This window comes from Petromyzon marinus, chromosome 3 (genome assembly GCF_048934315.1).
Source record: "Petromyzon marinus isolate PM22_M1 ecotype Great Lakes invasive population chromosome 3, UKy_Petmar_22M1.pri1.0, whole genome shotgun sequence".
Lineage (NCBI taxonomy): Eukaryota > Metazoa > Chordata > Hyperoartia > Petromyzontiformes > Petromyzontidae > Petromyzon > Petromyzon marinus.
The window spans coordinates 16,168,954-16,189,674 of NC_133669.1; the positions used below are offsets into that span (position 1 = coordinate 16,168,954).

The 20,721-nt window shown below is 47.2% G+C and overlaps 1 protein-coding gene across 6 annotated transcripts; it reads left to right on the forward strand.

Annotated features, from left to right (window-relative positions):
• The first annotated feature begins 6,272 nt into the window (after positions 1 to 6,272).
• Positions 6,273 to 19,863, forward strand: HINFP (histone H4 transcription factor). Of its 6 annotated transcripts, none has more exons than XM_076074965.1 (10): positions 6,273 to 7,594; positions 9,219 to 9,279; positions 10,304 to 10,644; positions 11,143 to 11,257; positions 12,687 to 12,839; positions 13,965 to 14,042; positions 16,414 to 16,534; positions 17,507 to 17,645; positions 18,593 to 18,717; positions 19,308 to 19,863. In XM_076074965.1, the coding sequence occupies exons 2-10, from the start codon at positions 9,219 to 9,221 to the stop codon at positions 19,525 to 19,527; spliced, it is 1,353 nt and encodes a 450-aa protein (XP_075931080.1). In that variant the 5' UTR covers positions 6,273 to 7,594; the 3' UTR covers positions 19,528 to 19,863. The 6 variants fall into 6 exon arrangements, with proteins under 6 accessions (XP_075931080.1, XP_075931076.1, XP_075931072.1 ...); XM_076074961.1 differs by having other exon boundaries at positions 6,274 to 7,637; XM_076074957.1 differs by having other exon boundaries at positions 6,549 to 7,594; positions 9,219 to 9,363.
• The last annotated feature ends 858 nt before the right edge of the window (positions 19,864 to 20,721 follow it).

Genomic DNA, 20,721 nt, shown 5'->3' on the forward strand with positions numbered 1-20,721 from the left:
GCTGTTACACCTCTCCTCTTACCCCCGGCGAAACGAGTTCTCCGGATGAGTGAAAATGGCACTTCACTGTTGCACTGCAAGGTATATGATGATAATAGGAAGAAAAAAACGAGCGTTATCATGTAGCGTCAATCATGAACACTGCATCTCGTAGCACTGCACAATCAGCAACACATGGGGGCTCATATATTTACAGTATATGTTTTCAGCCGATTATTTGAGTGCTTATACACGTGGGGGGAAACCCCACGCGTGCGAGGGGGGGGGTGCAACACTATCCCATACAGAAGGGACAGATGACATAAGTCTGCAGTCTACTGGTACGCTGCTATCTGGAAAGCCAGGGTTATGGCTCCTTGACGCCCACGGCAAGAGAGTTTCGCAACATTGTGCGATCCACTAACCCTAACCTCCACGGTGGTAGATTCCAAGCGTGCATAGCCACCGCCGCCAGATCTGAACACTGACAATTTGTTTTAAGGTTACCTTTCATGACGGCAAACTCCTGGTATGTTTACTTCAAGGGAGTCGGCAGAAATTTTTCGGCTCTTAACTGCCATCATTGAAACCACAAGTCACGGAAGGAAACCGCTGAACCTTTATCAGCGAACACGGACGTGGCCATTCCACCTTCCTCTTTGCCTCAACACTGCAACGAATGTTTATGGAATATTGTGAGTCTGTTTTATTATAATCCTTGTGCCAATCCACTGCTGGGTGAAGCCCTCCTCCTGCCATGTCGGTCATGGATATGGGGTTGTTGTTGTTAGACCATTCTTCACTGCGTTCTTCAGTGACAATTGGTTCAAATGGGAATGTTCAAGGTTTCGTTTAGACGTCACCACTGATGTTAGAGTTATGGCCAGGAAACGACCTGTGGTGGTGCAGTTGGTCAATGCACTGTAAGTTAACGTTGGTAGAAAAAGGATCACCAGCTGTTCACTCAGAAGAGTATTTTGTATATCTGGTTGCCAATTCAACATTCTTTCCATGTGACCGTCATGTACATATAGCTGCTTGTGTGAAGCTTGGCGACGCTTATTCTATGTTCCCCATGGGTTACAGGCATGACACGTTCTATTATTATTGTAGCTTTCAAAGTCTATTTCTGTCACTTTTGGAGATATTCCTGTAACTGTTTCCATCCAACTTTCAGATTCAACAAAAGTGGGACATCTTTGCCAATATCAAAGGATGAAAAATAAGAATAGGTTTTACACTTTTTGGCAATACAATAGGTGCTAAGATCTTCAAACACCAAATCAATACCTTTGGCAATTAATCAAGTCCACATTAACCACACGTACTTGTGGTGAACATGCAAACAAAAATGTTCTGATAATATATGCATTATTTTTTAAACTGATTGGCCAACACCAGATAGCTTTCTTCTTGATTCCTTGCAAAATATATGTATTTGGTGTTTGAACATCTTCACATCTCGATTTAAAGCTTTCGTGACTGCAGGAATTCATATTCTTGGTTCTTTCGGTAAAGTCACGTATTATTTTATTATTTCCCTTCTACGTGACTTTACCGAAAGAACCAAGAATATCTTCACATCTGTTGCATTGCTATGAAGGGTAAAACCTATTATTATTTTCAATACTTTAACAAAAATGGTATGCATTTGATTTTATCGCATTTTTAACGCATTTTTTGGGTCACCATTGCAATGCAAAGTCTAAACTTAAAATAGATCAAGCACTATCCAAACTCATGCCTGCTTAGCTTCTCAAGTCTGAGGAGATCAGATACATCTGGATGAATTGCTAATGTAATCGTATTTTCTTGACTTAAAGCTTTCGTGACTGCAGGAATTAATATTCTTTGGGTCTTTCGGTAACGTCACATAGATAACAAAAAAACTACGACGTTTCAATCGAAATGTCGTAGTTTTTTGTTATTTTGTTATATTGTTTGAAGCTATCTACGTGACTTTACCGAAAGACCCAAAGAATCATAATCGTATTTTATATGGATTTTGCTTGCCAATAACATATGGTAAGTGCAGCAGTGTTTGTTTAACAAACCTGACTCTACTGATGAGACCCAGGTTGAAACTCGTCCAGAGTTTGGTTGTGTAAATAAATTCTGCTTGATTATATTGATCCATGAAAACCACTAAGCTGATGCACCACACATTTGTTTCTTTTTACGTGGATACGCAGAATGGAGTTGTGATTATTTATACATTATTTTGTAGAGAGAGTACAGTAAGGTTGTGCATTACAAAGGAGTAAATGCAAGGGAACACTCTGGATCACAAAGGGCTCTGGTAACTGGCTGTTTTAAGTTCCCACAAGATCGATTTTAATTATTCATTACGATTTAATCATATGGTCTGCCGGCATCTCCAGACAGTGGAACAAGTGGTAGTGATGTAATCATAATAATAAAGTTAGAAATTCAGATACCTTTGTAAATCCATCGCTGGATGAATGCTTCCCCATGCCGTGTCAGTCATAGTGGTTGTTTGACCATACTTCACCACACTGGCCAATGCGGAATGTTAATGACAGGGGAGGGGACTGGAGCAGCCATGTTTCACTCTCCACTGATGTTAGCTGTCACCGGGAATTGAACTCGGGTGGATTGGGTTCATAAAACGGTTTGCGGTCCAATGCACCTTCGCTCTACCCCTCATTACGGTACTGCTATTTTACTCAGATTTCTTTAATCACGTGGCCAGGTCATTTGATTAACAATAAGAGGATACAATCTTGTAAGATTAATAAGGTAAGGGAGAGCTGTGGTTTTTATAATTTAAATTACTGTCCACTGACCGGAATCAGCGCAATGGAAAACCAAAGTATCTTACATTTTTTTAATATTCTCAAATTGAGGACTGGTATATTTTATGGATCACTAGCTTTACTACCCGGCTTCGCCCGAGACTTGGAGTCTTGTCTTGGATTAATACACGGCCTACGCGGAGGGTGGGGGGGGGATGCGTGACGTTAACAGGCACACTGCGTGACGCTTCCGCATGCGGGTGACATCACTGGTGTGACGTGACCACTCAATTTCCGTGCAAAATATATGCATTAGTGCGCCCCCCCCTCCCCCAAAATACAAAAGTTATTTTTTTATACGTTTTGCATTGTGTACAGTCTAGAAGCTACCCACATGCAAAATTTAAAGTTTGTTGCATATCGGGAAGTATGCTAAACATTTTGAACAGACACACATATTCACAAATTTCCCTTTTATATATGTAGATAGCTTTACTACCCGGGACTTGGATTCACCACGCCCGGCCGCCTTTGTCTCTCCGGTGGCGATGTTCACACAGCACACCAGTTACTCGTTTGAGGCTGAGTGGACCTAGGGGAGGCCCAGGACCGATTCAAATAATCGTTGCCGGTGGTGGCCGTGAGCGGGAATCGAACTCCGGTCGCCAGGTTTAGTAGCGCAGCGCGCTAACCACTACACTACCGCTCCCCCCCACATGTGCGCGCGTCCATAGGTACACATACACGCGCTTGCAGCAGACACACAACTTTCAGGGTGCGTACGGCAGTAAACGACTCAAATAATAAAGCAATGCTGCACCAAGAACGCCTGAGACCTGCAAAACATTTGTATGGTACTTTACTCGTGGAGGGTTGGGGGGGGGATGCGTGACATCAGCAGGCACACTGCGTCACGCTTCCGCATGCGGGTGACGTTGCAGATTTGACGTCACAGCTCACTTGCCGTGCAAAATAACCATTAAGGGCCGTCCATAAATGACGTCACGCACCGGGGGAAGGGGGTCAGACATTTGTATCCACAACATTTACTCTCTTCAACACACCGGTGGGCTAAAGTAGTGAACTATTTGTCTTTTGTCAACGTGACACTTTTTTGCTGATTGGCCGTGTCGGGTAATGGAGGGTTACGACACATTTATAAATAACGCGATCTAACCCAAAAACCTTTATTATGAATAATATTGGTCGCGAAAGCCTACGTGTTAAACCAATTTGCAATATCTGGGAGTTGATGGTTTCATATCTGCACATGTAACTCACAATAAGCAACAGTTATAGATATTTTGATTTAAAGCTTTCGTGACTGCAGGGATTCATATTCTTGGTTATTTCGGTAAAGTCACGCAGAAGGGAAACAATAAAATAATAAAAATATAAAACAATAAAATTCTCACGACGTTTCGACTGCAACACAAGCAATCATCAGGTGTGAAAACCACAGCAAGAAAATTTTGTTGCTATTTTTATTATTTTATTGTTTCCCTTCTACGTGACTTTACCGAAAGAACCAATAATATAGTTATAGATATGTTTTAAATCTCGGCATAAGAATGAGAACATAAAACAGAACAAACGTTCTGTCTAAGTGGGTAACAGGAATCATTGTGAGACACTGTGCTGAGACTTAGGCCGTGTTTACATCCAAGGATATTGCATTACATTACGAGCCTTAAACATAAGACCCGGGTGATATCTTGTGGCGAAGGGATTAGAGCGCTGAGCTAACACTGCTGAGAGAGAGCCTGTGTTCGAATATGGGCAGCCACCTGCAATTAAAACTAGGTTCTCAATTGTAGATGATTGTCTTATTAAAATCACAAGTGACTGCACACTACAGAAATTCGAAAGTTCCAGGTCTGGAATTTTTCAGTTTGTCATGCGAAAATCACATAGCAGAGTGTATCGGGAATGGTCCCCACCATTTCTGGAAAGCGTGACAAGTTAACGTGAAGGATTTTTGGGGTGTAGTCCTGTGAACAATATCTTTCGCTGGCATTTTCTGCGTAATTTTGACTGCATCTCGTGACATGATGCCGATAGCACCATAAACTAACGATGGAGAATAAACTAAGCAAAAATGCACCAAAAGGTGAACAAACATCGAAGCTCAGTGGGTTGGGGGCCATGTCACAATGCCCAACCAAGTGGCCTGAAGGCGTTCCTGCATTGCTCCCTGGTGGCATACGTGGAGATAGCAACACACGTTGCAATATATGTACAGTACTGTCATTCAGATTCATAAACAATTTCAATAAGTTTCAGTTTAATTTATTTGGTATAGCTCTGTGAGCCATTCGGCTGTTGAATCGGGTGCAACCGCAACAAACATCTTAAAGTGACTATGCGCAAACAGACAAATCCAGGAAAAAAACAGCTAAAAGTTCAAACTGCAATTCAAGATCCCGATACATAGAGGGCACTTGCGGAATGGGGAAGAGGGCACAACGTGGCAGAGAGAGAGAATAATTTAACTGTCCAGGATACACAATGGATTATATTGATAACAGGATGCGGAGACAAAGACGGTCATAGGTGGAGGGAGAAAATACTTTCGCATGGACTTGACCAGCGAACTACAAGGAGTCAGCAGTGCAGATGGCTACAGATCAAGGGCAGCAGAGGAAAAGGAGCGACCTTCCACGCTCAAATTATTTTGTTCCATCGTTAGGCAGCTCAATCACCATCACCGGGGGGCAGCTCCATTACTTTCGGTCACGCCACCAGAGCTACAACTTTATTGTTCTCTCTGCATACCCAACCATGGTCAAGTATTTTCCTGCCACATTATTAGGGTTGCGATCCATTTCTTGCTCAAGAGACGCCGACCTATTGTTGACGTGTAAATCAATGAGCATACTACGTCGGACGCCATACATGCATCACGGGTCGGGGCGCTGTAAGATTGTCTCATCTTGTTAGCTCAAGTCCTCTGTTCCTTACTATCACTTCCGATATTGATTTACCTAACACGCTATCACTCTCATACCATCTATTAATCACAATACCATCGTCAATCACATTCAACCAATTAACCTCACTCACAAGAATAAATCCCACCCAGAACATTTCATCACTTCCATTACAACATACTCCTATCAGCAATGACTGTCCATTCTGGGAATTGACGCCTTTCTCATTAACGCCAGATCCGCAGCTAAGCATGCTATCTCTTTATCAGACAAAACTGCTTAGTTGATACCCCAATTTTCTTGCCGGACATAAACCTGGTTTCATGAATCCTTCGCTTCAGACATAGTCAATCTCCTCCCTGGTTATAAAATGCACCGTGCGAATCGAATCTCATCTTTCAGGATTATTTACACTGCACCTGTAGGGCCTCTATTTTAAATCCTTAGAATATCTATATATTCACTGATATTTTGAGAACAATTACTCCTTTAATCTGTTTATTGTTCCGCTGATTGAGATTCTGATTGGTTGGATGAAATGTTTGACCTGAGTGCAACCCTGTCATCGGAGTCCCCTTTCTCCCTGATATGGAGGGATTTCAATGTCCGGGGCGACTCTCCTCATGACAAGTTAGCCTGCCAGTTCATAGACAATATGCTTATCCTAGACTATTCGATATCTCAATGGCCCCACCCATAGAATTAGACATACACCTGACATTTTTTTCAGCACAAATCCCAATTTCTATTTTGGACATCATTCAGGTCGACCGGTCGGATAATTTTCTGATTATATTTAAACTTGATATCAAAGCTCGTTTATATCCTCATCATGTAAAAAAAAAAGAAACATTCTAATTAGAGCAAACAAATAATTGATATCCGATAACCTGACAATATTTCTGCAGGAGGATCTGGGGACTGTTGTCTCCACAGTTCAGCTTGCTGAGTTTGGAGACCTGTGTCACGTTTCACTTACCAACGCTCTTTACTCAGTGGCTTCTAAAAAAATTGATTTGCTCGAAGCGTTTACCCCCTAAAGTCTGTTTCGCACAAAACGTTGTTCTCAGAAGGCAAGTGTCCACATCTGAAGGGCATTGGTGAAAACCCGTTCTGCTGAATGACAACACTTCACTCAAACTGCGGAGGGAACATCACAAATAAATATTTGATGCCAAAAATACGTATCTTGCAAACATGATTGAAACTGGCAAGAATTAACTTCGGGATTTATTCAAAATTGTCAGTGAGCTGGCCATCCTTCAATCCACCAAACATGCTCTTCCCAACAGGAAATCTGTCAAGCCTTTCTATTAAAACTTTGACAACAAAATTCATATTGTCAGAATGCCCACAACCCAAAACTGCCGTTCTAGCCGCCATAGATTTGCGCATTGAGTTTTGGTGACCTTTTTGGCGTTTACTCGAAAAAAACCAGATGGGTCTTCCATCCCCTGCCGACGAGACGCTGAACGTCCAAACCGGGCCAGAGTTTGCTTGCCTTGAACCCTGCGACGTTATTCGCTCGTTTCCAAGAGCCGTGCGGCTGACGGGATGAGTAAATGAACGTTTGTCGCGTGGAGTGGACGCTTGTGGTTTACAGGAGGCGGATTGCGTGGTCGTGCGTGATTGTGGCACGTAGCTACAACCATCCAACAACGTCCAGCACGAATCTTCATTGGCCACAATCGATTTACTTGCTGGACGGATCTCCCCTTCCCCCCCCCACCATCGAGCCGTCGCGATCTCGCGACGTTATCGATCCGACGGTACCCACACAGTTCCTCCTGCACGACGCGGAATGATTAATTGTAATGATTGATTATTCCGTTGTTCCGTCTCCTTCCTGCGCGTGCGCTCCCACGTGACCGACTCACAGCGGCAGTGGCGGAAGAGGAGGCGGAGGAGGCGGCGGAGGAGGAGGAGGCGGTAAGCGACGCGGAGATCGCGAGGGACGACGAGGAGAGAGACGGTGAGGCACGAGGGGAGAGACGAGGTGGGGTGAGACGGGGGGAGCGAGACGAGGTGGGGAGAGAGACGAAGTGTGGGGTGGGGCACGAGGTGGGGAGAGACGAGGTGGGGAGAGAGACGAAGTGTGGGGTGGGGCACGAGGGGAGAGAGACGAGGTGGGGAGAGAGACGGGGGGAGAGAGACGAAGTGTGGGGTGAGACATGAGGGGAGAGACGAAGTGTGGGGTGAGACGAGGGGTGAGAGACGAGGTGGGGAGAGAGACGAAGTGTGGGGTGGGACGAGGTGGGGAGAGAGACGAGGTGGGGAGAGAGACGAAGTGTGGGGTGAGACACGAGGTGGGGAGAGAGACGAGGTGGGGGGGGGGAGAGAGACGAGGTGGGGGGGGGGGAGAGAGACGAGGTGGGGGGGGGAGAGACGAGGTGGGGGGTGAGAGACTGAAAGACGGCCGTTGCGAGAGACGGTAGAATGAGTGGCGAGGTGGGAGACGAGGGGATGATGATGATGATGGTGGTGGAGGGGAGAGATTGCGAGAGGGACAAAGGGCAAGAGCGACGGACACACGGGGCAGGGACAGGGAGGGACACGCCGAGCGGGAGACGGACACGGAGGCACACACAGACGTGGGAGACACAGGGCGATAGGGACAACGATTTATTCCGTGAGTGCCTTTGGTGTATATAATGTGTCCATGTTGCGTGTGTGGGAGTGATGTGTCCATGGTATGCGTGTGCTGTTTCGTGTTGTGCGAGTGCCATGTTGTGTGTGTTTGATGTGTCATGGGGGTTGAGTGCCATGTTGTGTGTGCGCCTTCTGTTTCGACACTTCACGTGGCCTTAAAAGTGCCTTAAAGCGCACATAGCCTGGCACGAGCGCCGTGGTGACGTTGCCGCCACTGTGTGGTGAATGGCGGTTGTTGAGCGGTTTGATGTTGCGTGTGAGTGTTGTGCCGTGTTGTGTGTGAGTGTTGTGCCGTGTTTTGTGTGAGTGTTGTGCCGTGTTGCGTGTGAGTGTTGTGCCGTGTTGCGTGTGAGTGATGTGTGTGAGTGTTGTGCCGTGTTGTGTGTGAGTGTTGTGCCGTGTTGCGTGTGAGTGCCATTGGGTGTATGATGTGACTTGGTGTGTGTGTGCTGTTTGATGTTGTGTGTATGTGATGTGCCACGATGTGTGAGTGCCATTGGGTGTATGATGTGACATGGTGTGTGTGTGCTGTTTGATGTTGTGTGTATGTGATGTGCCACGATGTGTGAGTGCCATTGGGTGTATTATGTGACATGGTGTGTGTGTGCTGTTTGATGTTGTGTGTATGTGATGTGCCACGATAGGTGAGTGCCATTGGGTGTATGATGTGACATGGTGTGTGTGCTGTTTGATGTTGTGTGTATGTGATGTGCCACGATGTGTGAGTGCCATTGGGTGTATGATGTGACATGGTGTGTGTGTGTGCTGTTTGATGTTGTGTGTATGTGATGTGCCACGATGTGTGAGTGCCATTGGGTGTATGATGTGACATGGTGTGTGTGTGTGCTGTTTGATGTTGTGTGTGTGTGTGATGTGCCACGCTGTGTGCTATGCGTCTGAGCAGATGTCGCCACGGAGGTGTGCCAAGCAGGTGGTGCTGATTTTCCAGTGCGAGTGGAGCAACTGTGCGTATATCTCCTCCAGCATTGAGGTGTTCAGCTGCCACATGGGCTCTCACCTGCGTGCCCACCTATCCCAGATTTCCACAGGTGTGGGGACGATATATTTTTTTCATTTCATAGACAGGTGACCTTATTCAGTCATTCCTGTTTCCTTGTGGTTGTTTCTTGATGGCAAATTAACACAATGTTTTGTCATCGCAAACAGTACAGTTATGTCAGTTGCGAACCTGAATGCAGTTAACAAAGTGCACACACACTTGTGTTGTGCATGTTATTTATGTGCACAGTCATACATACACCAGTGACGATAATCTGAACGAGTCCTGGGTCTCACCTAGACCTCAAATGAGTAATCGGTGTGGTGTGTAAACATTGCCATTGGGGAGACAAAGGCGGCCGGGCATGGTGCTCCCGCCAACCCCTTCGTGTGCCGTGCCAGCCCTCGGGGTTTACTTTCAGCACTTGAATCGATTGGCGGTAGCCCGGGTCACCGCAAAATATTGGTGGGCCCGGCATAGTTTAAGGTTTTTTTCTGGAAGCATCGCTGGTACTATCCTGTCCTGCCGGAGGGCGACGCTGAGAGCGATGATGACGACAATGTCGATCCCGCTAGCACGACCATGACCGCCGGCCGTACCAAGAGAGTGCCTGGTGCGCCATTGCCTCCAAGTGGTCTCGCTCCCAAAGACAAGGGTGGCCGCCCCCGTAAGAAGCAGAACGTGCTGGGGAATGACCAGACCAGCATCCTGATGTACTTTCAAAACAAGCAATAAACAGCTATTGCCACGCACAAATCCCCAGCAGCCCCCCTTTTGATGAGTGTTTTGCGTGTGTTTTTTATTCCCATATTTGGCGTGCGTATCGGGCTCAGTGACATCTCCCGTATTCATAGGCCTTCTGGTTTCGGAGTTATGGAGGTTTTGGCACCCCCGGGTCACGATGGTGACCCGGGTCACCGCCAATCGATTAACTTGCCCCAACAGTCTAGTAAGGCTATACGGGATGGATCTTGTCTTTGTGTGCTCAGGCGAGGTGACCTGCCTGTGGAGTGAATGCGGCTTCACAGCATACGAGGGTCCGCCCGAGTTAGAACGTCACATCTACTTCCACGTCTTCCACACCAAACTCAAGCAGCTGGGCCTGCGCGTCCTCGATTCGTGCAAGGCAGTCACCCCCTCGCCAGATCCTGCTGCCGACGCTTCGTTGCTGCCGCCGCCACTGGAGACGGAGGCAGCGCCGATGCCTGGCGGCGCGTGCGACCAGGGCGTGGTGATGCGGAGCGTGCCGGGTTGCGGCCTCGACAGCCACACGCGCAACCTCGTGCCCGAGCTGCCCGACAGCTTCCAGTGCCAGTGGGAGGGCTGCGAAGTGAGCACACACAAACACACACACCACGAAGATGCTGTGTAATCTTAACAGACTTTTGGGACCGGCAAGGTACACGAGGCTGTGGGTGGCCAGCACCATGCCTTTGGCTCCGTAGTGCCGGTGTTTACACACTACACCAGATACTAATTTAAGGCTGATTCGTCGTGGGGGAGGCCCACAATTCAGATAATTGTCACTTGTGTTAGCCTTGAGTGGCAATCGAACCCGGGTGACTGGGTTCGTAACGCAGCGCACTCACCGTTGTACTACCGCTCCCCACTACTTATATATACTGTACTATATATACACACATACGCTGTACACATACAATCACATCATATCATAAGCGGTTAACCAATTACTACGTGCGCGATCCTATTAATATATTATTTGATGAGCCAATGCCCAGTTACATCGCCTTTGCTGTGTGTACATTGCGTGCGATGTGCGGTGTACGTGTGGCATGCGTCCCCCGCCTCTGCCTGGTGTGTATTGCAGAGAAAATTCTCTCACCCTGAATGGTTTTACCGGCACGTGGATTCCCACACGGAGCAGTTCAAGCAGCCCGGCGCGGTCAACACTGCCGGGGGTTCCATCACCTGCCTTTGGATAGGTTCGCTGCTCGCGCGTGTGACCCTGTGTCATATTTGCTCTTTGCCCATGACCTGTGTGTGTCTGCTCGCGTGTGTGTGTGTTCAGTATGTTGGACGTGGTGCTGGCCACCCTCTCACCCCCTCGTGTGCCATGCCGGCCTTCATAGGTGCTCACTAACAGCACTTGCCCAAACAGTTTGTTCCGGCTATACGGTGGATCTTTGTCTTTGTGTGTTGGGAGCGGTGGTGCAGTGGTTCGTGCATTGCGCTAAGAACCCGGTGACCCGAGTTTGATTCCTGCCCACGATCAATGACAGTAGCGAATATTTGAACCAGTCCTGGGTCTCCTCTAGGTCGACTATGCCTTAAATCAGTACCTGGTGCGGTGTTTAAGGATCAGCACTGGGAAGACAAAGGCGATCGGGCGTGGTGCGAGCCACCCACCTCCTAGTGTGACGTGCTGCGCTTCATAGGTGCTCGCTAACAGCACTTGCCCCAACAGTCTCATTATAGGTTATACCAGAGATCTTTGTTAATGTGTCTTGCTGCATTGGATGTTCTCTCGCATGCTCTGTCATGTTGTACGGTGGATGTCGTGCTCATTCAAAACAATGTGCACACATGTACAGTTCATTATTGTCAATCCATTACTGGATGATGGGCTTCCCACACCGCGCAGGTTGTGGGGTTCATGGGACTTACTTTTCCATGCTGGTAAATGCAGGTTGGTGAAGGGTGTAGATAGAAGTACGTGTCTATGTATGTATGTATGTTGAACTTCTTTAGCACTGTGCGTAGTCAACCGTGCTGATCTAAGGTGTGGGAAAGTACAGTCCACAAATGTATTTTTCTGCACTGCGATAGATTGCCCCCATAACCTGCCTTCTGAAGAAGGGGAAAGCCCCTTCTTAAAAGTAATTTGTCCGCGACAACTATCGGTTAAGGAAATTTATTTGATTTTATATTTTTTGTCTGTGCACCGTTTTCGATTTCCTCTCTCACGCGGTTGTTTTTACTGTGTTTTGTATTTTGTTGTTTTTGTGGTGAATTATATTTTTTCATTGTTTTGCTTTGTTTCTGTTATTACTTTAGTAATTTTGTTGACCCGGGTCACTCTTGCAAATTACACTGTATCCTGTCTTTTAAGTTCTCACCTGTTAAACAAAATAAACCAAACTGTAAGCCACGCCCAGCGTGACGCGGCTGATGATGCTGATGGCATCGTCAAGCCCCACCCATTACCTCCCGTCCAGCGGCACATGCGGGAACTGCTTTAACATTTATTAATATTTTACAACTACAGTCGTGATATCTGATTAGATAAGCAATTGAACTGATAATCGACCGCGTAATCGATTGCTTTGAAAAAAAGATCAACATATCCGTTTGCGCAGATTGTATCATCGTTGTAGTCATCGTTGTTGTTGGTATCCCCCTTTGCTCTCTCAGAATGCGAGGCCACGTGCCGCTCGCGGTTCCGCCTGTGCGAGCACCTGCGCACGCACACACAGGAGAGGGTGGTTGCATGCCCCACTTGCGGAGGCATGTTCTCCAACAACACCAAGCTCATCGACCACGTCACACGACACCAGTCCAACCAGGGTAACGAACACAACAGTCTACCACGTAGCCCTGTAATACTGCTGCCAGTGTTGTTAGCAAGTGGCTATTAAGGCCAGCATGGCGCCCAAGTCAGTTGAGGGTTGTCTGGCACCAATCTTGAATATCTTAGTTTCCCTGCTGTGATTCCCAGTGCTGAAGCTCTCCCGACACGGCGGCAGGAGGGTGTTCAAGGCTGCTGAGTCAACCCGTGTCGGTGTAAATGCATGAATCGGCGAATGGTACCAGTTTAACGTCAAAGTAGAGTGAGTATAATGAGCTCTTTTTAGTCATGGGCAGGGATCGGAAGCCAAAATTACAAGAAGAGCCATTTTTTTTAGAAATCGATAAAAACTCAATATTTCAAGAGCCGCCAAGGCATGTGAATACGACACGGTGGTCCTTAGTAAATAACATCACGCAGCATCCCTTAAAGAGCCGCACGTTACCGACCCCTGTTCATGGGGGAATTGATCTGCCAAACCTGAAGGGCAATGGAAATCGTGGCACTACAAGCATGGTGATGCTATTCTGTCGAGTGCAAAGCCTACAGAGAAGAAGCAGCAGCAGTGATAACATCATTGAGTCCTTCGGCTTTGGGGGTACCTAGCTTGTTGAGCCGGTTATTTGAATACCCCAGAGGTGCTGTTGTCACATTTATTGATGCCATAGATTAGACAGCATCCAAGTGCAACAAATAGAGTAAGGTTTGAGTGGTATTTGTGGTGGTTTATTTGCACATTGTACTTTGCTATGGTGTATTTGCAAGTGGTATGTGTGCTGTGGTGTGTTGTGTTGGTGAATTGTGTATGTCGGTGAGTGGTGTGTGTGTGTTATGTTGCGTGATGGTGAGTGGTATGCATGTCGTGTGATGTTCGAGGTCCTCAGCCAGTCGTGGAAATTCCACATTCCTATGATGAGAACCAGCCTACCTAGATGATAACCACTGTTGCCCTTCTTAAAGTGGTACTAGTATAGTGCATGCACTGCTTGTTGTTGTGTGGAGTGTATGGGGTGTTTGTAGTGGCTGGCATGCATGCAATAGTACCGTAGGTTGTTGTGTGTTCACGATGCCATGTCATTGACAAGGTGACGCAATCCTAATGTGTACGTGGTGCATGCTTCCAGTGGCAGCATTTCAGTGTTCCCACTGCTCCAAGAACTTCACGAGTGAACGGATCTTGAGAGACCACATGCGACACCACAGTGAGTTTTGCACATTCACCACCACCACCAACGCAGCATGGTTCTCTTTAAAATGCTGCACCGCACACATCACAGACACCGTCACATCTTCGAGAGCCAATGAAAACAAGGTACACCAACTCCAAATATACCACCACAATCACCACCATGTATAACCACTATACAGAGTCGTCACCACACACCACTCCACTTTGAAGCACCAATTATGGCTCCGTCATTGATCTAAGTTCATACGGTGGACGCAAAATGCATGAACTCCACCTCTCACAATGTCACTCAACCCAAGTCGGTATCCATGGGAGTATTTTGAAGTTCATTTTCTTAAAACCCCTTACAGAAGTATTTAAATACATATTTTACCATTTCGGAAATATTGACTTTGTATTTTACTTTGGCAGAAGAGAGGCACTTTTGTCTTAGATTGTCTCACGTTTGCTTCTGTGCTTCCAAACCTACCTTGCAAACCGTCTGAGCCGCATGTCTTGCGTTGGTCTCCCGGGTTTCTGCGTTCCGCCTTGTTGTGTTCCATTTGGCTCCCATGGGCACTTAGCTTTGCTGCCCTCTTCTCCCTGTGCCTAAACCCTGCCCCCACCTCAGTTCTCCAGGCTTCACCCCCTTCTTATTTGAATCCTCTATAAAGGGGTCTGCTTTACAGGCCGGATAGAGTAAGTGCAACCTCAGCGTCTATCCTTTGCTGTTGTGTGCAGTGTGTGGTAGAATGAATTGCATGGAATGCGATAGGCATGTGTTTCTTCACCCCATCCATGATTTTATTCGCATTCAGGATCACAGTTTGTTTAAAAGAATTACAGACAGACCTCGCTTATTGCTCAAGATGCATTCCTAGAGAAGTGAGCGCAAATCGAATCGACACTGAAAGGGGTCCGACAGCATTATTTCTTATGCATGAGCAATTTATGAGGGCTTCGTTGCAGTATCCGTAAGCGCACAAATAATAATCCAGGTAGCAAACACGTTATATATACGAAAAAAACTAATTTATTATAACGTCACTAAATGTTATGTACTCTACTCAAGTGCATTCTACTGTACTCTTAAAAGGCAGCGGTGGGAGACGAGATTGGAGGAGCTGGTGCTCTCCCTTTCTGAGTTATATTAGTGATGCCCTCAGTCTACATTTCTGTGGTGAGGTTTCTTTTAGGTGGAGCCTCTGAGACTCCATATTGGTGTCGTGAGTTCTCACCTGGATAAACGTACTGTAATAAAACTGGAGAGGGGAAAACAAAAATAGATTTTTTTTTTATGTAACCATGGCCACGAATTGTAATAATCGAATTGTGCGTGGTGGAGTGCTAATTGTCTCAGAGTGTGCGTCACCTCTCATTGGCTGAGCGAATGTAAACAAAGTTGGTGGTGGGTGCATTTCATCGGCCGGCTGGCGCTGCATGTTCTCACTCAAAAGCGAGTTTGGATTTTATTTTTTTCGTCAAACAAAAATTATCCAGGACAAAGAGCAACATCACGATTCAATGTTCGACGGGGTCACGCTATGCAAGATCTGCCTCTACATACTTTTTTTCTAATTTGTGCTGTCTCGTATTGTCTGTACTGTCTCATACCATTTAATATATTCTTAGTCTCATTTATTTTCTCATCGATACCCTCTCGTTTTTACCATATCACTTGTGCTGTCTGTGCACTGGCTTCGTTGTTTAACTTCGTGTGTACTGTCTTGTTTCCACTGTTGTTTGTACCGTCTATCCTGATTTTACTTCTAGTTTTTTTTATCTCCTGTTAATTCCGATCGTTATTCTAATGGGAAATGTGGATAAAATGTCCATGCCTTGAAGAACATTAATATACACAGTTCTGCAATTATATTCTTGGTTCTTTCGGTAAAGTCACGTAGAAGGGAAACAATAAAAATATAATACAATTGAATTATCACGACGTTTCGACTGCAACACAAGCAATCATCATCAAGTGTGAAAACCACTGCAAAAACATTTTCTTGCTGTGGTTTTCACACCTGATTATGATTGCTTGTGTTGCAGTCGAAACGTCGTGATAATTTTAGTGTTTTATATTTTTATTGTTTCCCTTCTACGTGACTTTACCGAAAGAACCAAGAACATGAATCCCTGCAGTCACGAAAGCTTTAAATCAAAAGTTCTGCAATTGTTATCCTGGGTGTTGAAATATATCTTAACTGATAGTAATAATCGATCATCAATGACTCAATGTTGATGTGTTCATAATAAAATACTGCCTTGAAAGAAAAGATATACAATTGGTGACGTCTAGGGCAATGGCCCTTCTTTGTAGCACGTAAATGAACTGCTGAGTCAGTGGATCGTTTCATGCCCAACGTGTGACATTTGACATCTGTGCTGTCTGGTATTGAATGCAGTCAACCACTACAAGTGCCCTTTCTGCGACATGACATGCCCGGCCCCATCTTCACTGCGCCATCACATCCGGTACCGGCATGAGCCGGGGAAACCCTTCCCCTGCTCGATGTGCCAGCACGGGTACGGTGCCTGCATGCACGATCGCATAGTTCACTACACGCACAAACACATTTCACATGGCACGTGACCAGCCATGTTACGCATTGTAGTTCAAATACTACGATGAAAAATATTAAGCTGATAGGTATCTGGGAGGCTCAACCAGGGCACATGGTGAGTTGGCCCCACTTGTATATGGCTACATCCACTCAACCACTAGCCCCATCCAGAGAGTAATGACCTCTTCGCACCTTTTCATAACGTTGGCCCAGCTCACTGCTCATAGGCCCTCCCACATATCTGCCAACCCCACCCACAACCCAAGTGTTGAGCATGAGACTAGAAAATGTTTAACTGGGACAAAATCCAGATTCTTACAAATGCTTTAGAACACCAGGACTGCCCCACCCAAACCAAAATGTTTGGTAGCTTTACATCTACAACACTCACAATACACACATTGTATTGCGCACTGCACAGTATTATCTGACAATATCTAACAATGTCATGCCATCGCAGATGGAATTTGTGGCTTTCGCTGGGTTTGGTCAAAATGAGCATGTGGCAGGTGCCACTATTTAAATTCTACTGCATATGATGATATAAACAGAGTACCCGGAGAAAATCCATGGGTTAACACAGAAAAACGGCTCTACAAACCCGGCGGCCCGAGTTCAAATCGCTCACAGCTAATACCATTGACCAGTACCTCACTGGTCCTGGGCCTCCCCTAGGTCCACTCAGCATAAAATTATTAGCTCGTACGGTGTGTAAACATCGCCACTTAGGGAGACAAAGCCAGCCGGGCGTGGTTATCGCCACCCACCCCCTCTTGTGCCTACCAGCTTTTATAGTTGCTCATTAATTGCACTTGCCCCAACAGTCTGTTAAGGCTATATGGGGTATCTTTGTATTTGTGGTGTTCTGCGGGGTGATGTGGACGCTGTGGACGCTGTGGACGCTGTGACCCGGCTCCGCTGTGCGTGGGCGTAGATGTAAGAACCAGGCAGACCTGCATCGCCACATGGAGACGCACACCACTGGGAAGCCCCACCGCTGCGATGCGCCGGGGTGCGACTTCAGCGCGCGCACGCTGAAAACCGTGCGGCAGCACTACCGGCGCGTGCATCAGGTGAGCAACAACAACCACCAGCTCTGTGAAAAATAACCGCAATAACCGCCACGACAACCGCAGCTGCTCTAGATTTAAAGCTTTCGTGACTGCTAGGATCCATACTCTTTGGTTCTATTGGGTAAAGTCACGTAGGTGAAAATAAAATAACAATAGAACCAAAGAACCGCAACTGCCACAACAACAGCAACCACCGCAGTGAATAACAACTGCAACAATAACCACAACAATCGCAACCACCATTGTGAGAAACAATCGCAAGAATAACCACAACAATAGCCACAACTGCCACAACAACCGTAACCACCACTATGAATAGCAACCGCTACCAATAACCACAACCAGCGCCACCACTGCGAATAACAATGCCAACAACCACAAACAACCACCAGCATGAATATCATCCTCAACCGTGTCATACAGCGCTACTAGCATCCACAGCAGGCAGCAACCACTAAACACAACACAAACAACAAATAATGCGAGTTGGTACGTACATACACAGCCATTTTGTCAATCCACTGCCAGACCAGGGCCTCCCTATGCCATGCGGGTCATCGGGGGGGGCGTTATTTGACCATACTTCACCACGCTACCCGGTGCAGGTTGGTGAAGGCGAGGAGCGTCAGATCCCGAGATTTGGAGGACACGCCATGTTTGTCGTCACGCTGTCTCCCGTTGCTGTGTCCCCTCTGCGCAGCGCCGTGCCGCTTGTGCTGCAGCGTGCCGCTTGCGCCCCGACGTGCCGCTTGTGCCCCGACGTGCCGCTTGTGCTGCAGCGTGGCGCTTGTGCTCTGATGTGCCGCGTACGCTCCAGCGTGCCGCTTGTGTCTCGGCGTGCCACGCGTGCTCCGGCGTGCCGCTTGTGTCGCGTGTGCCACGGCGTGCCGCATGTGCTCCAGGGTACCGCGTGTGTTCCAACATGCCGCGTGTGCTCCGGCGTGCAGGGCGCCGCGGCAGCGTGCTACAAATGCCACTGCTGCGAGAAGGTCTTCTCGCGTGGCAGCATCCTCACCAGGCACCTGCGCGTGGCTCACCGCTTCCTCTGGCCGCCGGGATACCCACGCTTCCGGTACTCGAGCTGCATCGTCTGCTTTTAAAGACGAGCCACAATCATGCTATTGTGGCCGTGCAACCCAAACTATGGACCACGTAGTAAACCACTGTGGTTCTGCGCTCCTTCAACGGAGGAGGAATAGCAATGCTACACGAACTCTCTCCAGAAGCCCTCCTGTCCTGACGAGCAGACATGGACATAGGCATCCAGCTCCTGAGCATATTGCCATACGCAAGAATAGAATACCCTTGCCTACCACCCACACACCTCTATACCAAGAGAAAGGATCCCCCATATAGCCTCAATAGACTGTTGGGGCAAGTGCCTTTAGCGAGCACCTATGGAGGCTGGCACACGAGGATGTGGGCGGCCAGCACTACACCCGGTGCTGTTGGTCTCCCCAGCAGTGATGTTTACACATTGTACCAGGTACTCTTTTAAGGCAGAGGCAAAAAGAGCAACATCTTTTTAAGTAAAGAAAAATTTTGACTCGTGCAAGAAGTCTTCTGTGTATGATGATGTTGTACAGTAGGTGGTGGCAACGGGTGGGGAAGCCTTCATCCAGCAGTGGATTGACCATGGCTGATGATGACGATGGTGTGTAGGTACCAGGAGCACGAGGACGGGTATCGGCGCGTGCAGCTTGTGCGCTACGAGACCGTGGAGCTTGCGGAGCAGCTCATCAAGGACTGCGAAGAAGAGCAGCAGCAAATGCAGCAGCTGGAACAACAGCAGCAGCAGCAGCAGGAGATACAGCAGCTGGAACTGCAGCTGGAACAGCAGCTGGAACAGCAGCAGCAGGAGACGCTGCAGCAGACAGAATAACACCTGCATTGGCAGGAGACTCAGATGCTGTAATATCCAGAGGACCTAAACCTGCATTGAATTGAACAATAGTCAACATTTTAACATGGAATTTTATTAAGCCCTATAAGAATTAATGACTTTTATGACATGGTTGGTATCTTATGCGAGATGAAAAAGCAAGTGTGGGCCAGTTTGCGGTCCCCGATTTAATAACCAAATAGACCAATTTTACTGCACGTTAACACTTCGTAATGCAGTCTTGTTACAACGTATTTCACAAATATCTTTTTATGTGATGCTTTGTTGCAATTTGTTTCGTGATTTAAACCCCTAATAAAAGTGTCACCTTTTGTAGCAGAGTAAAGCGTGTGAATTGAACACACCCAATTGAGGAAAAGAACTACCTAACTGTGGCTTCAGATCAATTCCACAGTGGGAAGTGATGTTCGAGTTGACAATTGAGACGCTAAGAAGTGCACAAAGAAGCATGGAGAGATACATTTTTGTGTTACACAAATCCTTATTGGGGTACCAAATAATACAAAATGGCCGAGGCAATTAAATATTTTATTTCTGAGACACTATTTTTTCCCAGGGGTGTAACTTAACTCTGCGACTGGGGTACCAATCAGTCCGAAATCGGTGCTACTCCGCAATGTCGAAACGCAGCGAGGACGATTGCGCTGAAACCCTGAACGCTCGCACGCACCGTGGTGGTGCATCGTGTACAGCTCGTCGAGATGAGTCTCTTGCCGCATCGCTGACCAACACTCAAAATTACTGCATCACGGACATTATGCGAGAGCCGGAGTACTATGGTACTCCGAGGAACCGCTATAAGGTTCATATACCGAGAGGAACATATGAATAAGGCTGCGATGGAGGAGATGCAAAGTCATGGCTCCATCCAAGTTGAGTCCGCTCGGCATCACCGTCCCCCCGACTGGGCCAGCGCCATAGTCGGCACCGCACCGCCATCGTGGCCGTGAAGTCAGTGGATGGCGTGGTGCACTCGCACTGTCGTCAGCAGGGCCTTAAGTTGCCACTGCATGACAGGAAAAGCTACGCCGGTGCACAGCCACAACTTCTGCTGCTCGGGCAGGATACTGCTGACGTTGCCACCTACCGGCCAACCTTCCACGACGTTGAAACAGACCAAGATGCCACTGGCACACACGAGTGCTGCCCTCTCCGAACGCCCGTGCCCAGCTA

Bases quoted from the DNA above. Each gene is read 5' to 3' on its own strand.
- HINFP (XM_076074957.1), top strand. From the start codon at position 9,219: ATGTCGCCACGGAGGTGTGCCAAGCAGGTGGTGCTGATTTTCCAGTGC. The intron at 11,258-12,686 runs GTTCGCTGCTCG...TTGCTCTCTCAG, and splicing joins CATCACCTGCCTTTGGATAG to AATGCGAGGCCACGTGCCGC. The intron at 18,718-19,307 runs GTACTCGAGCTG...GATGGTGTGTAG, and splicing joins CCGGGATACCCACGCTTCCG to GTACCAGGAGCACGAGGACG.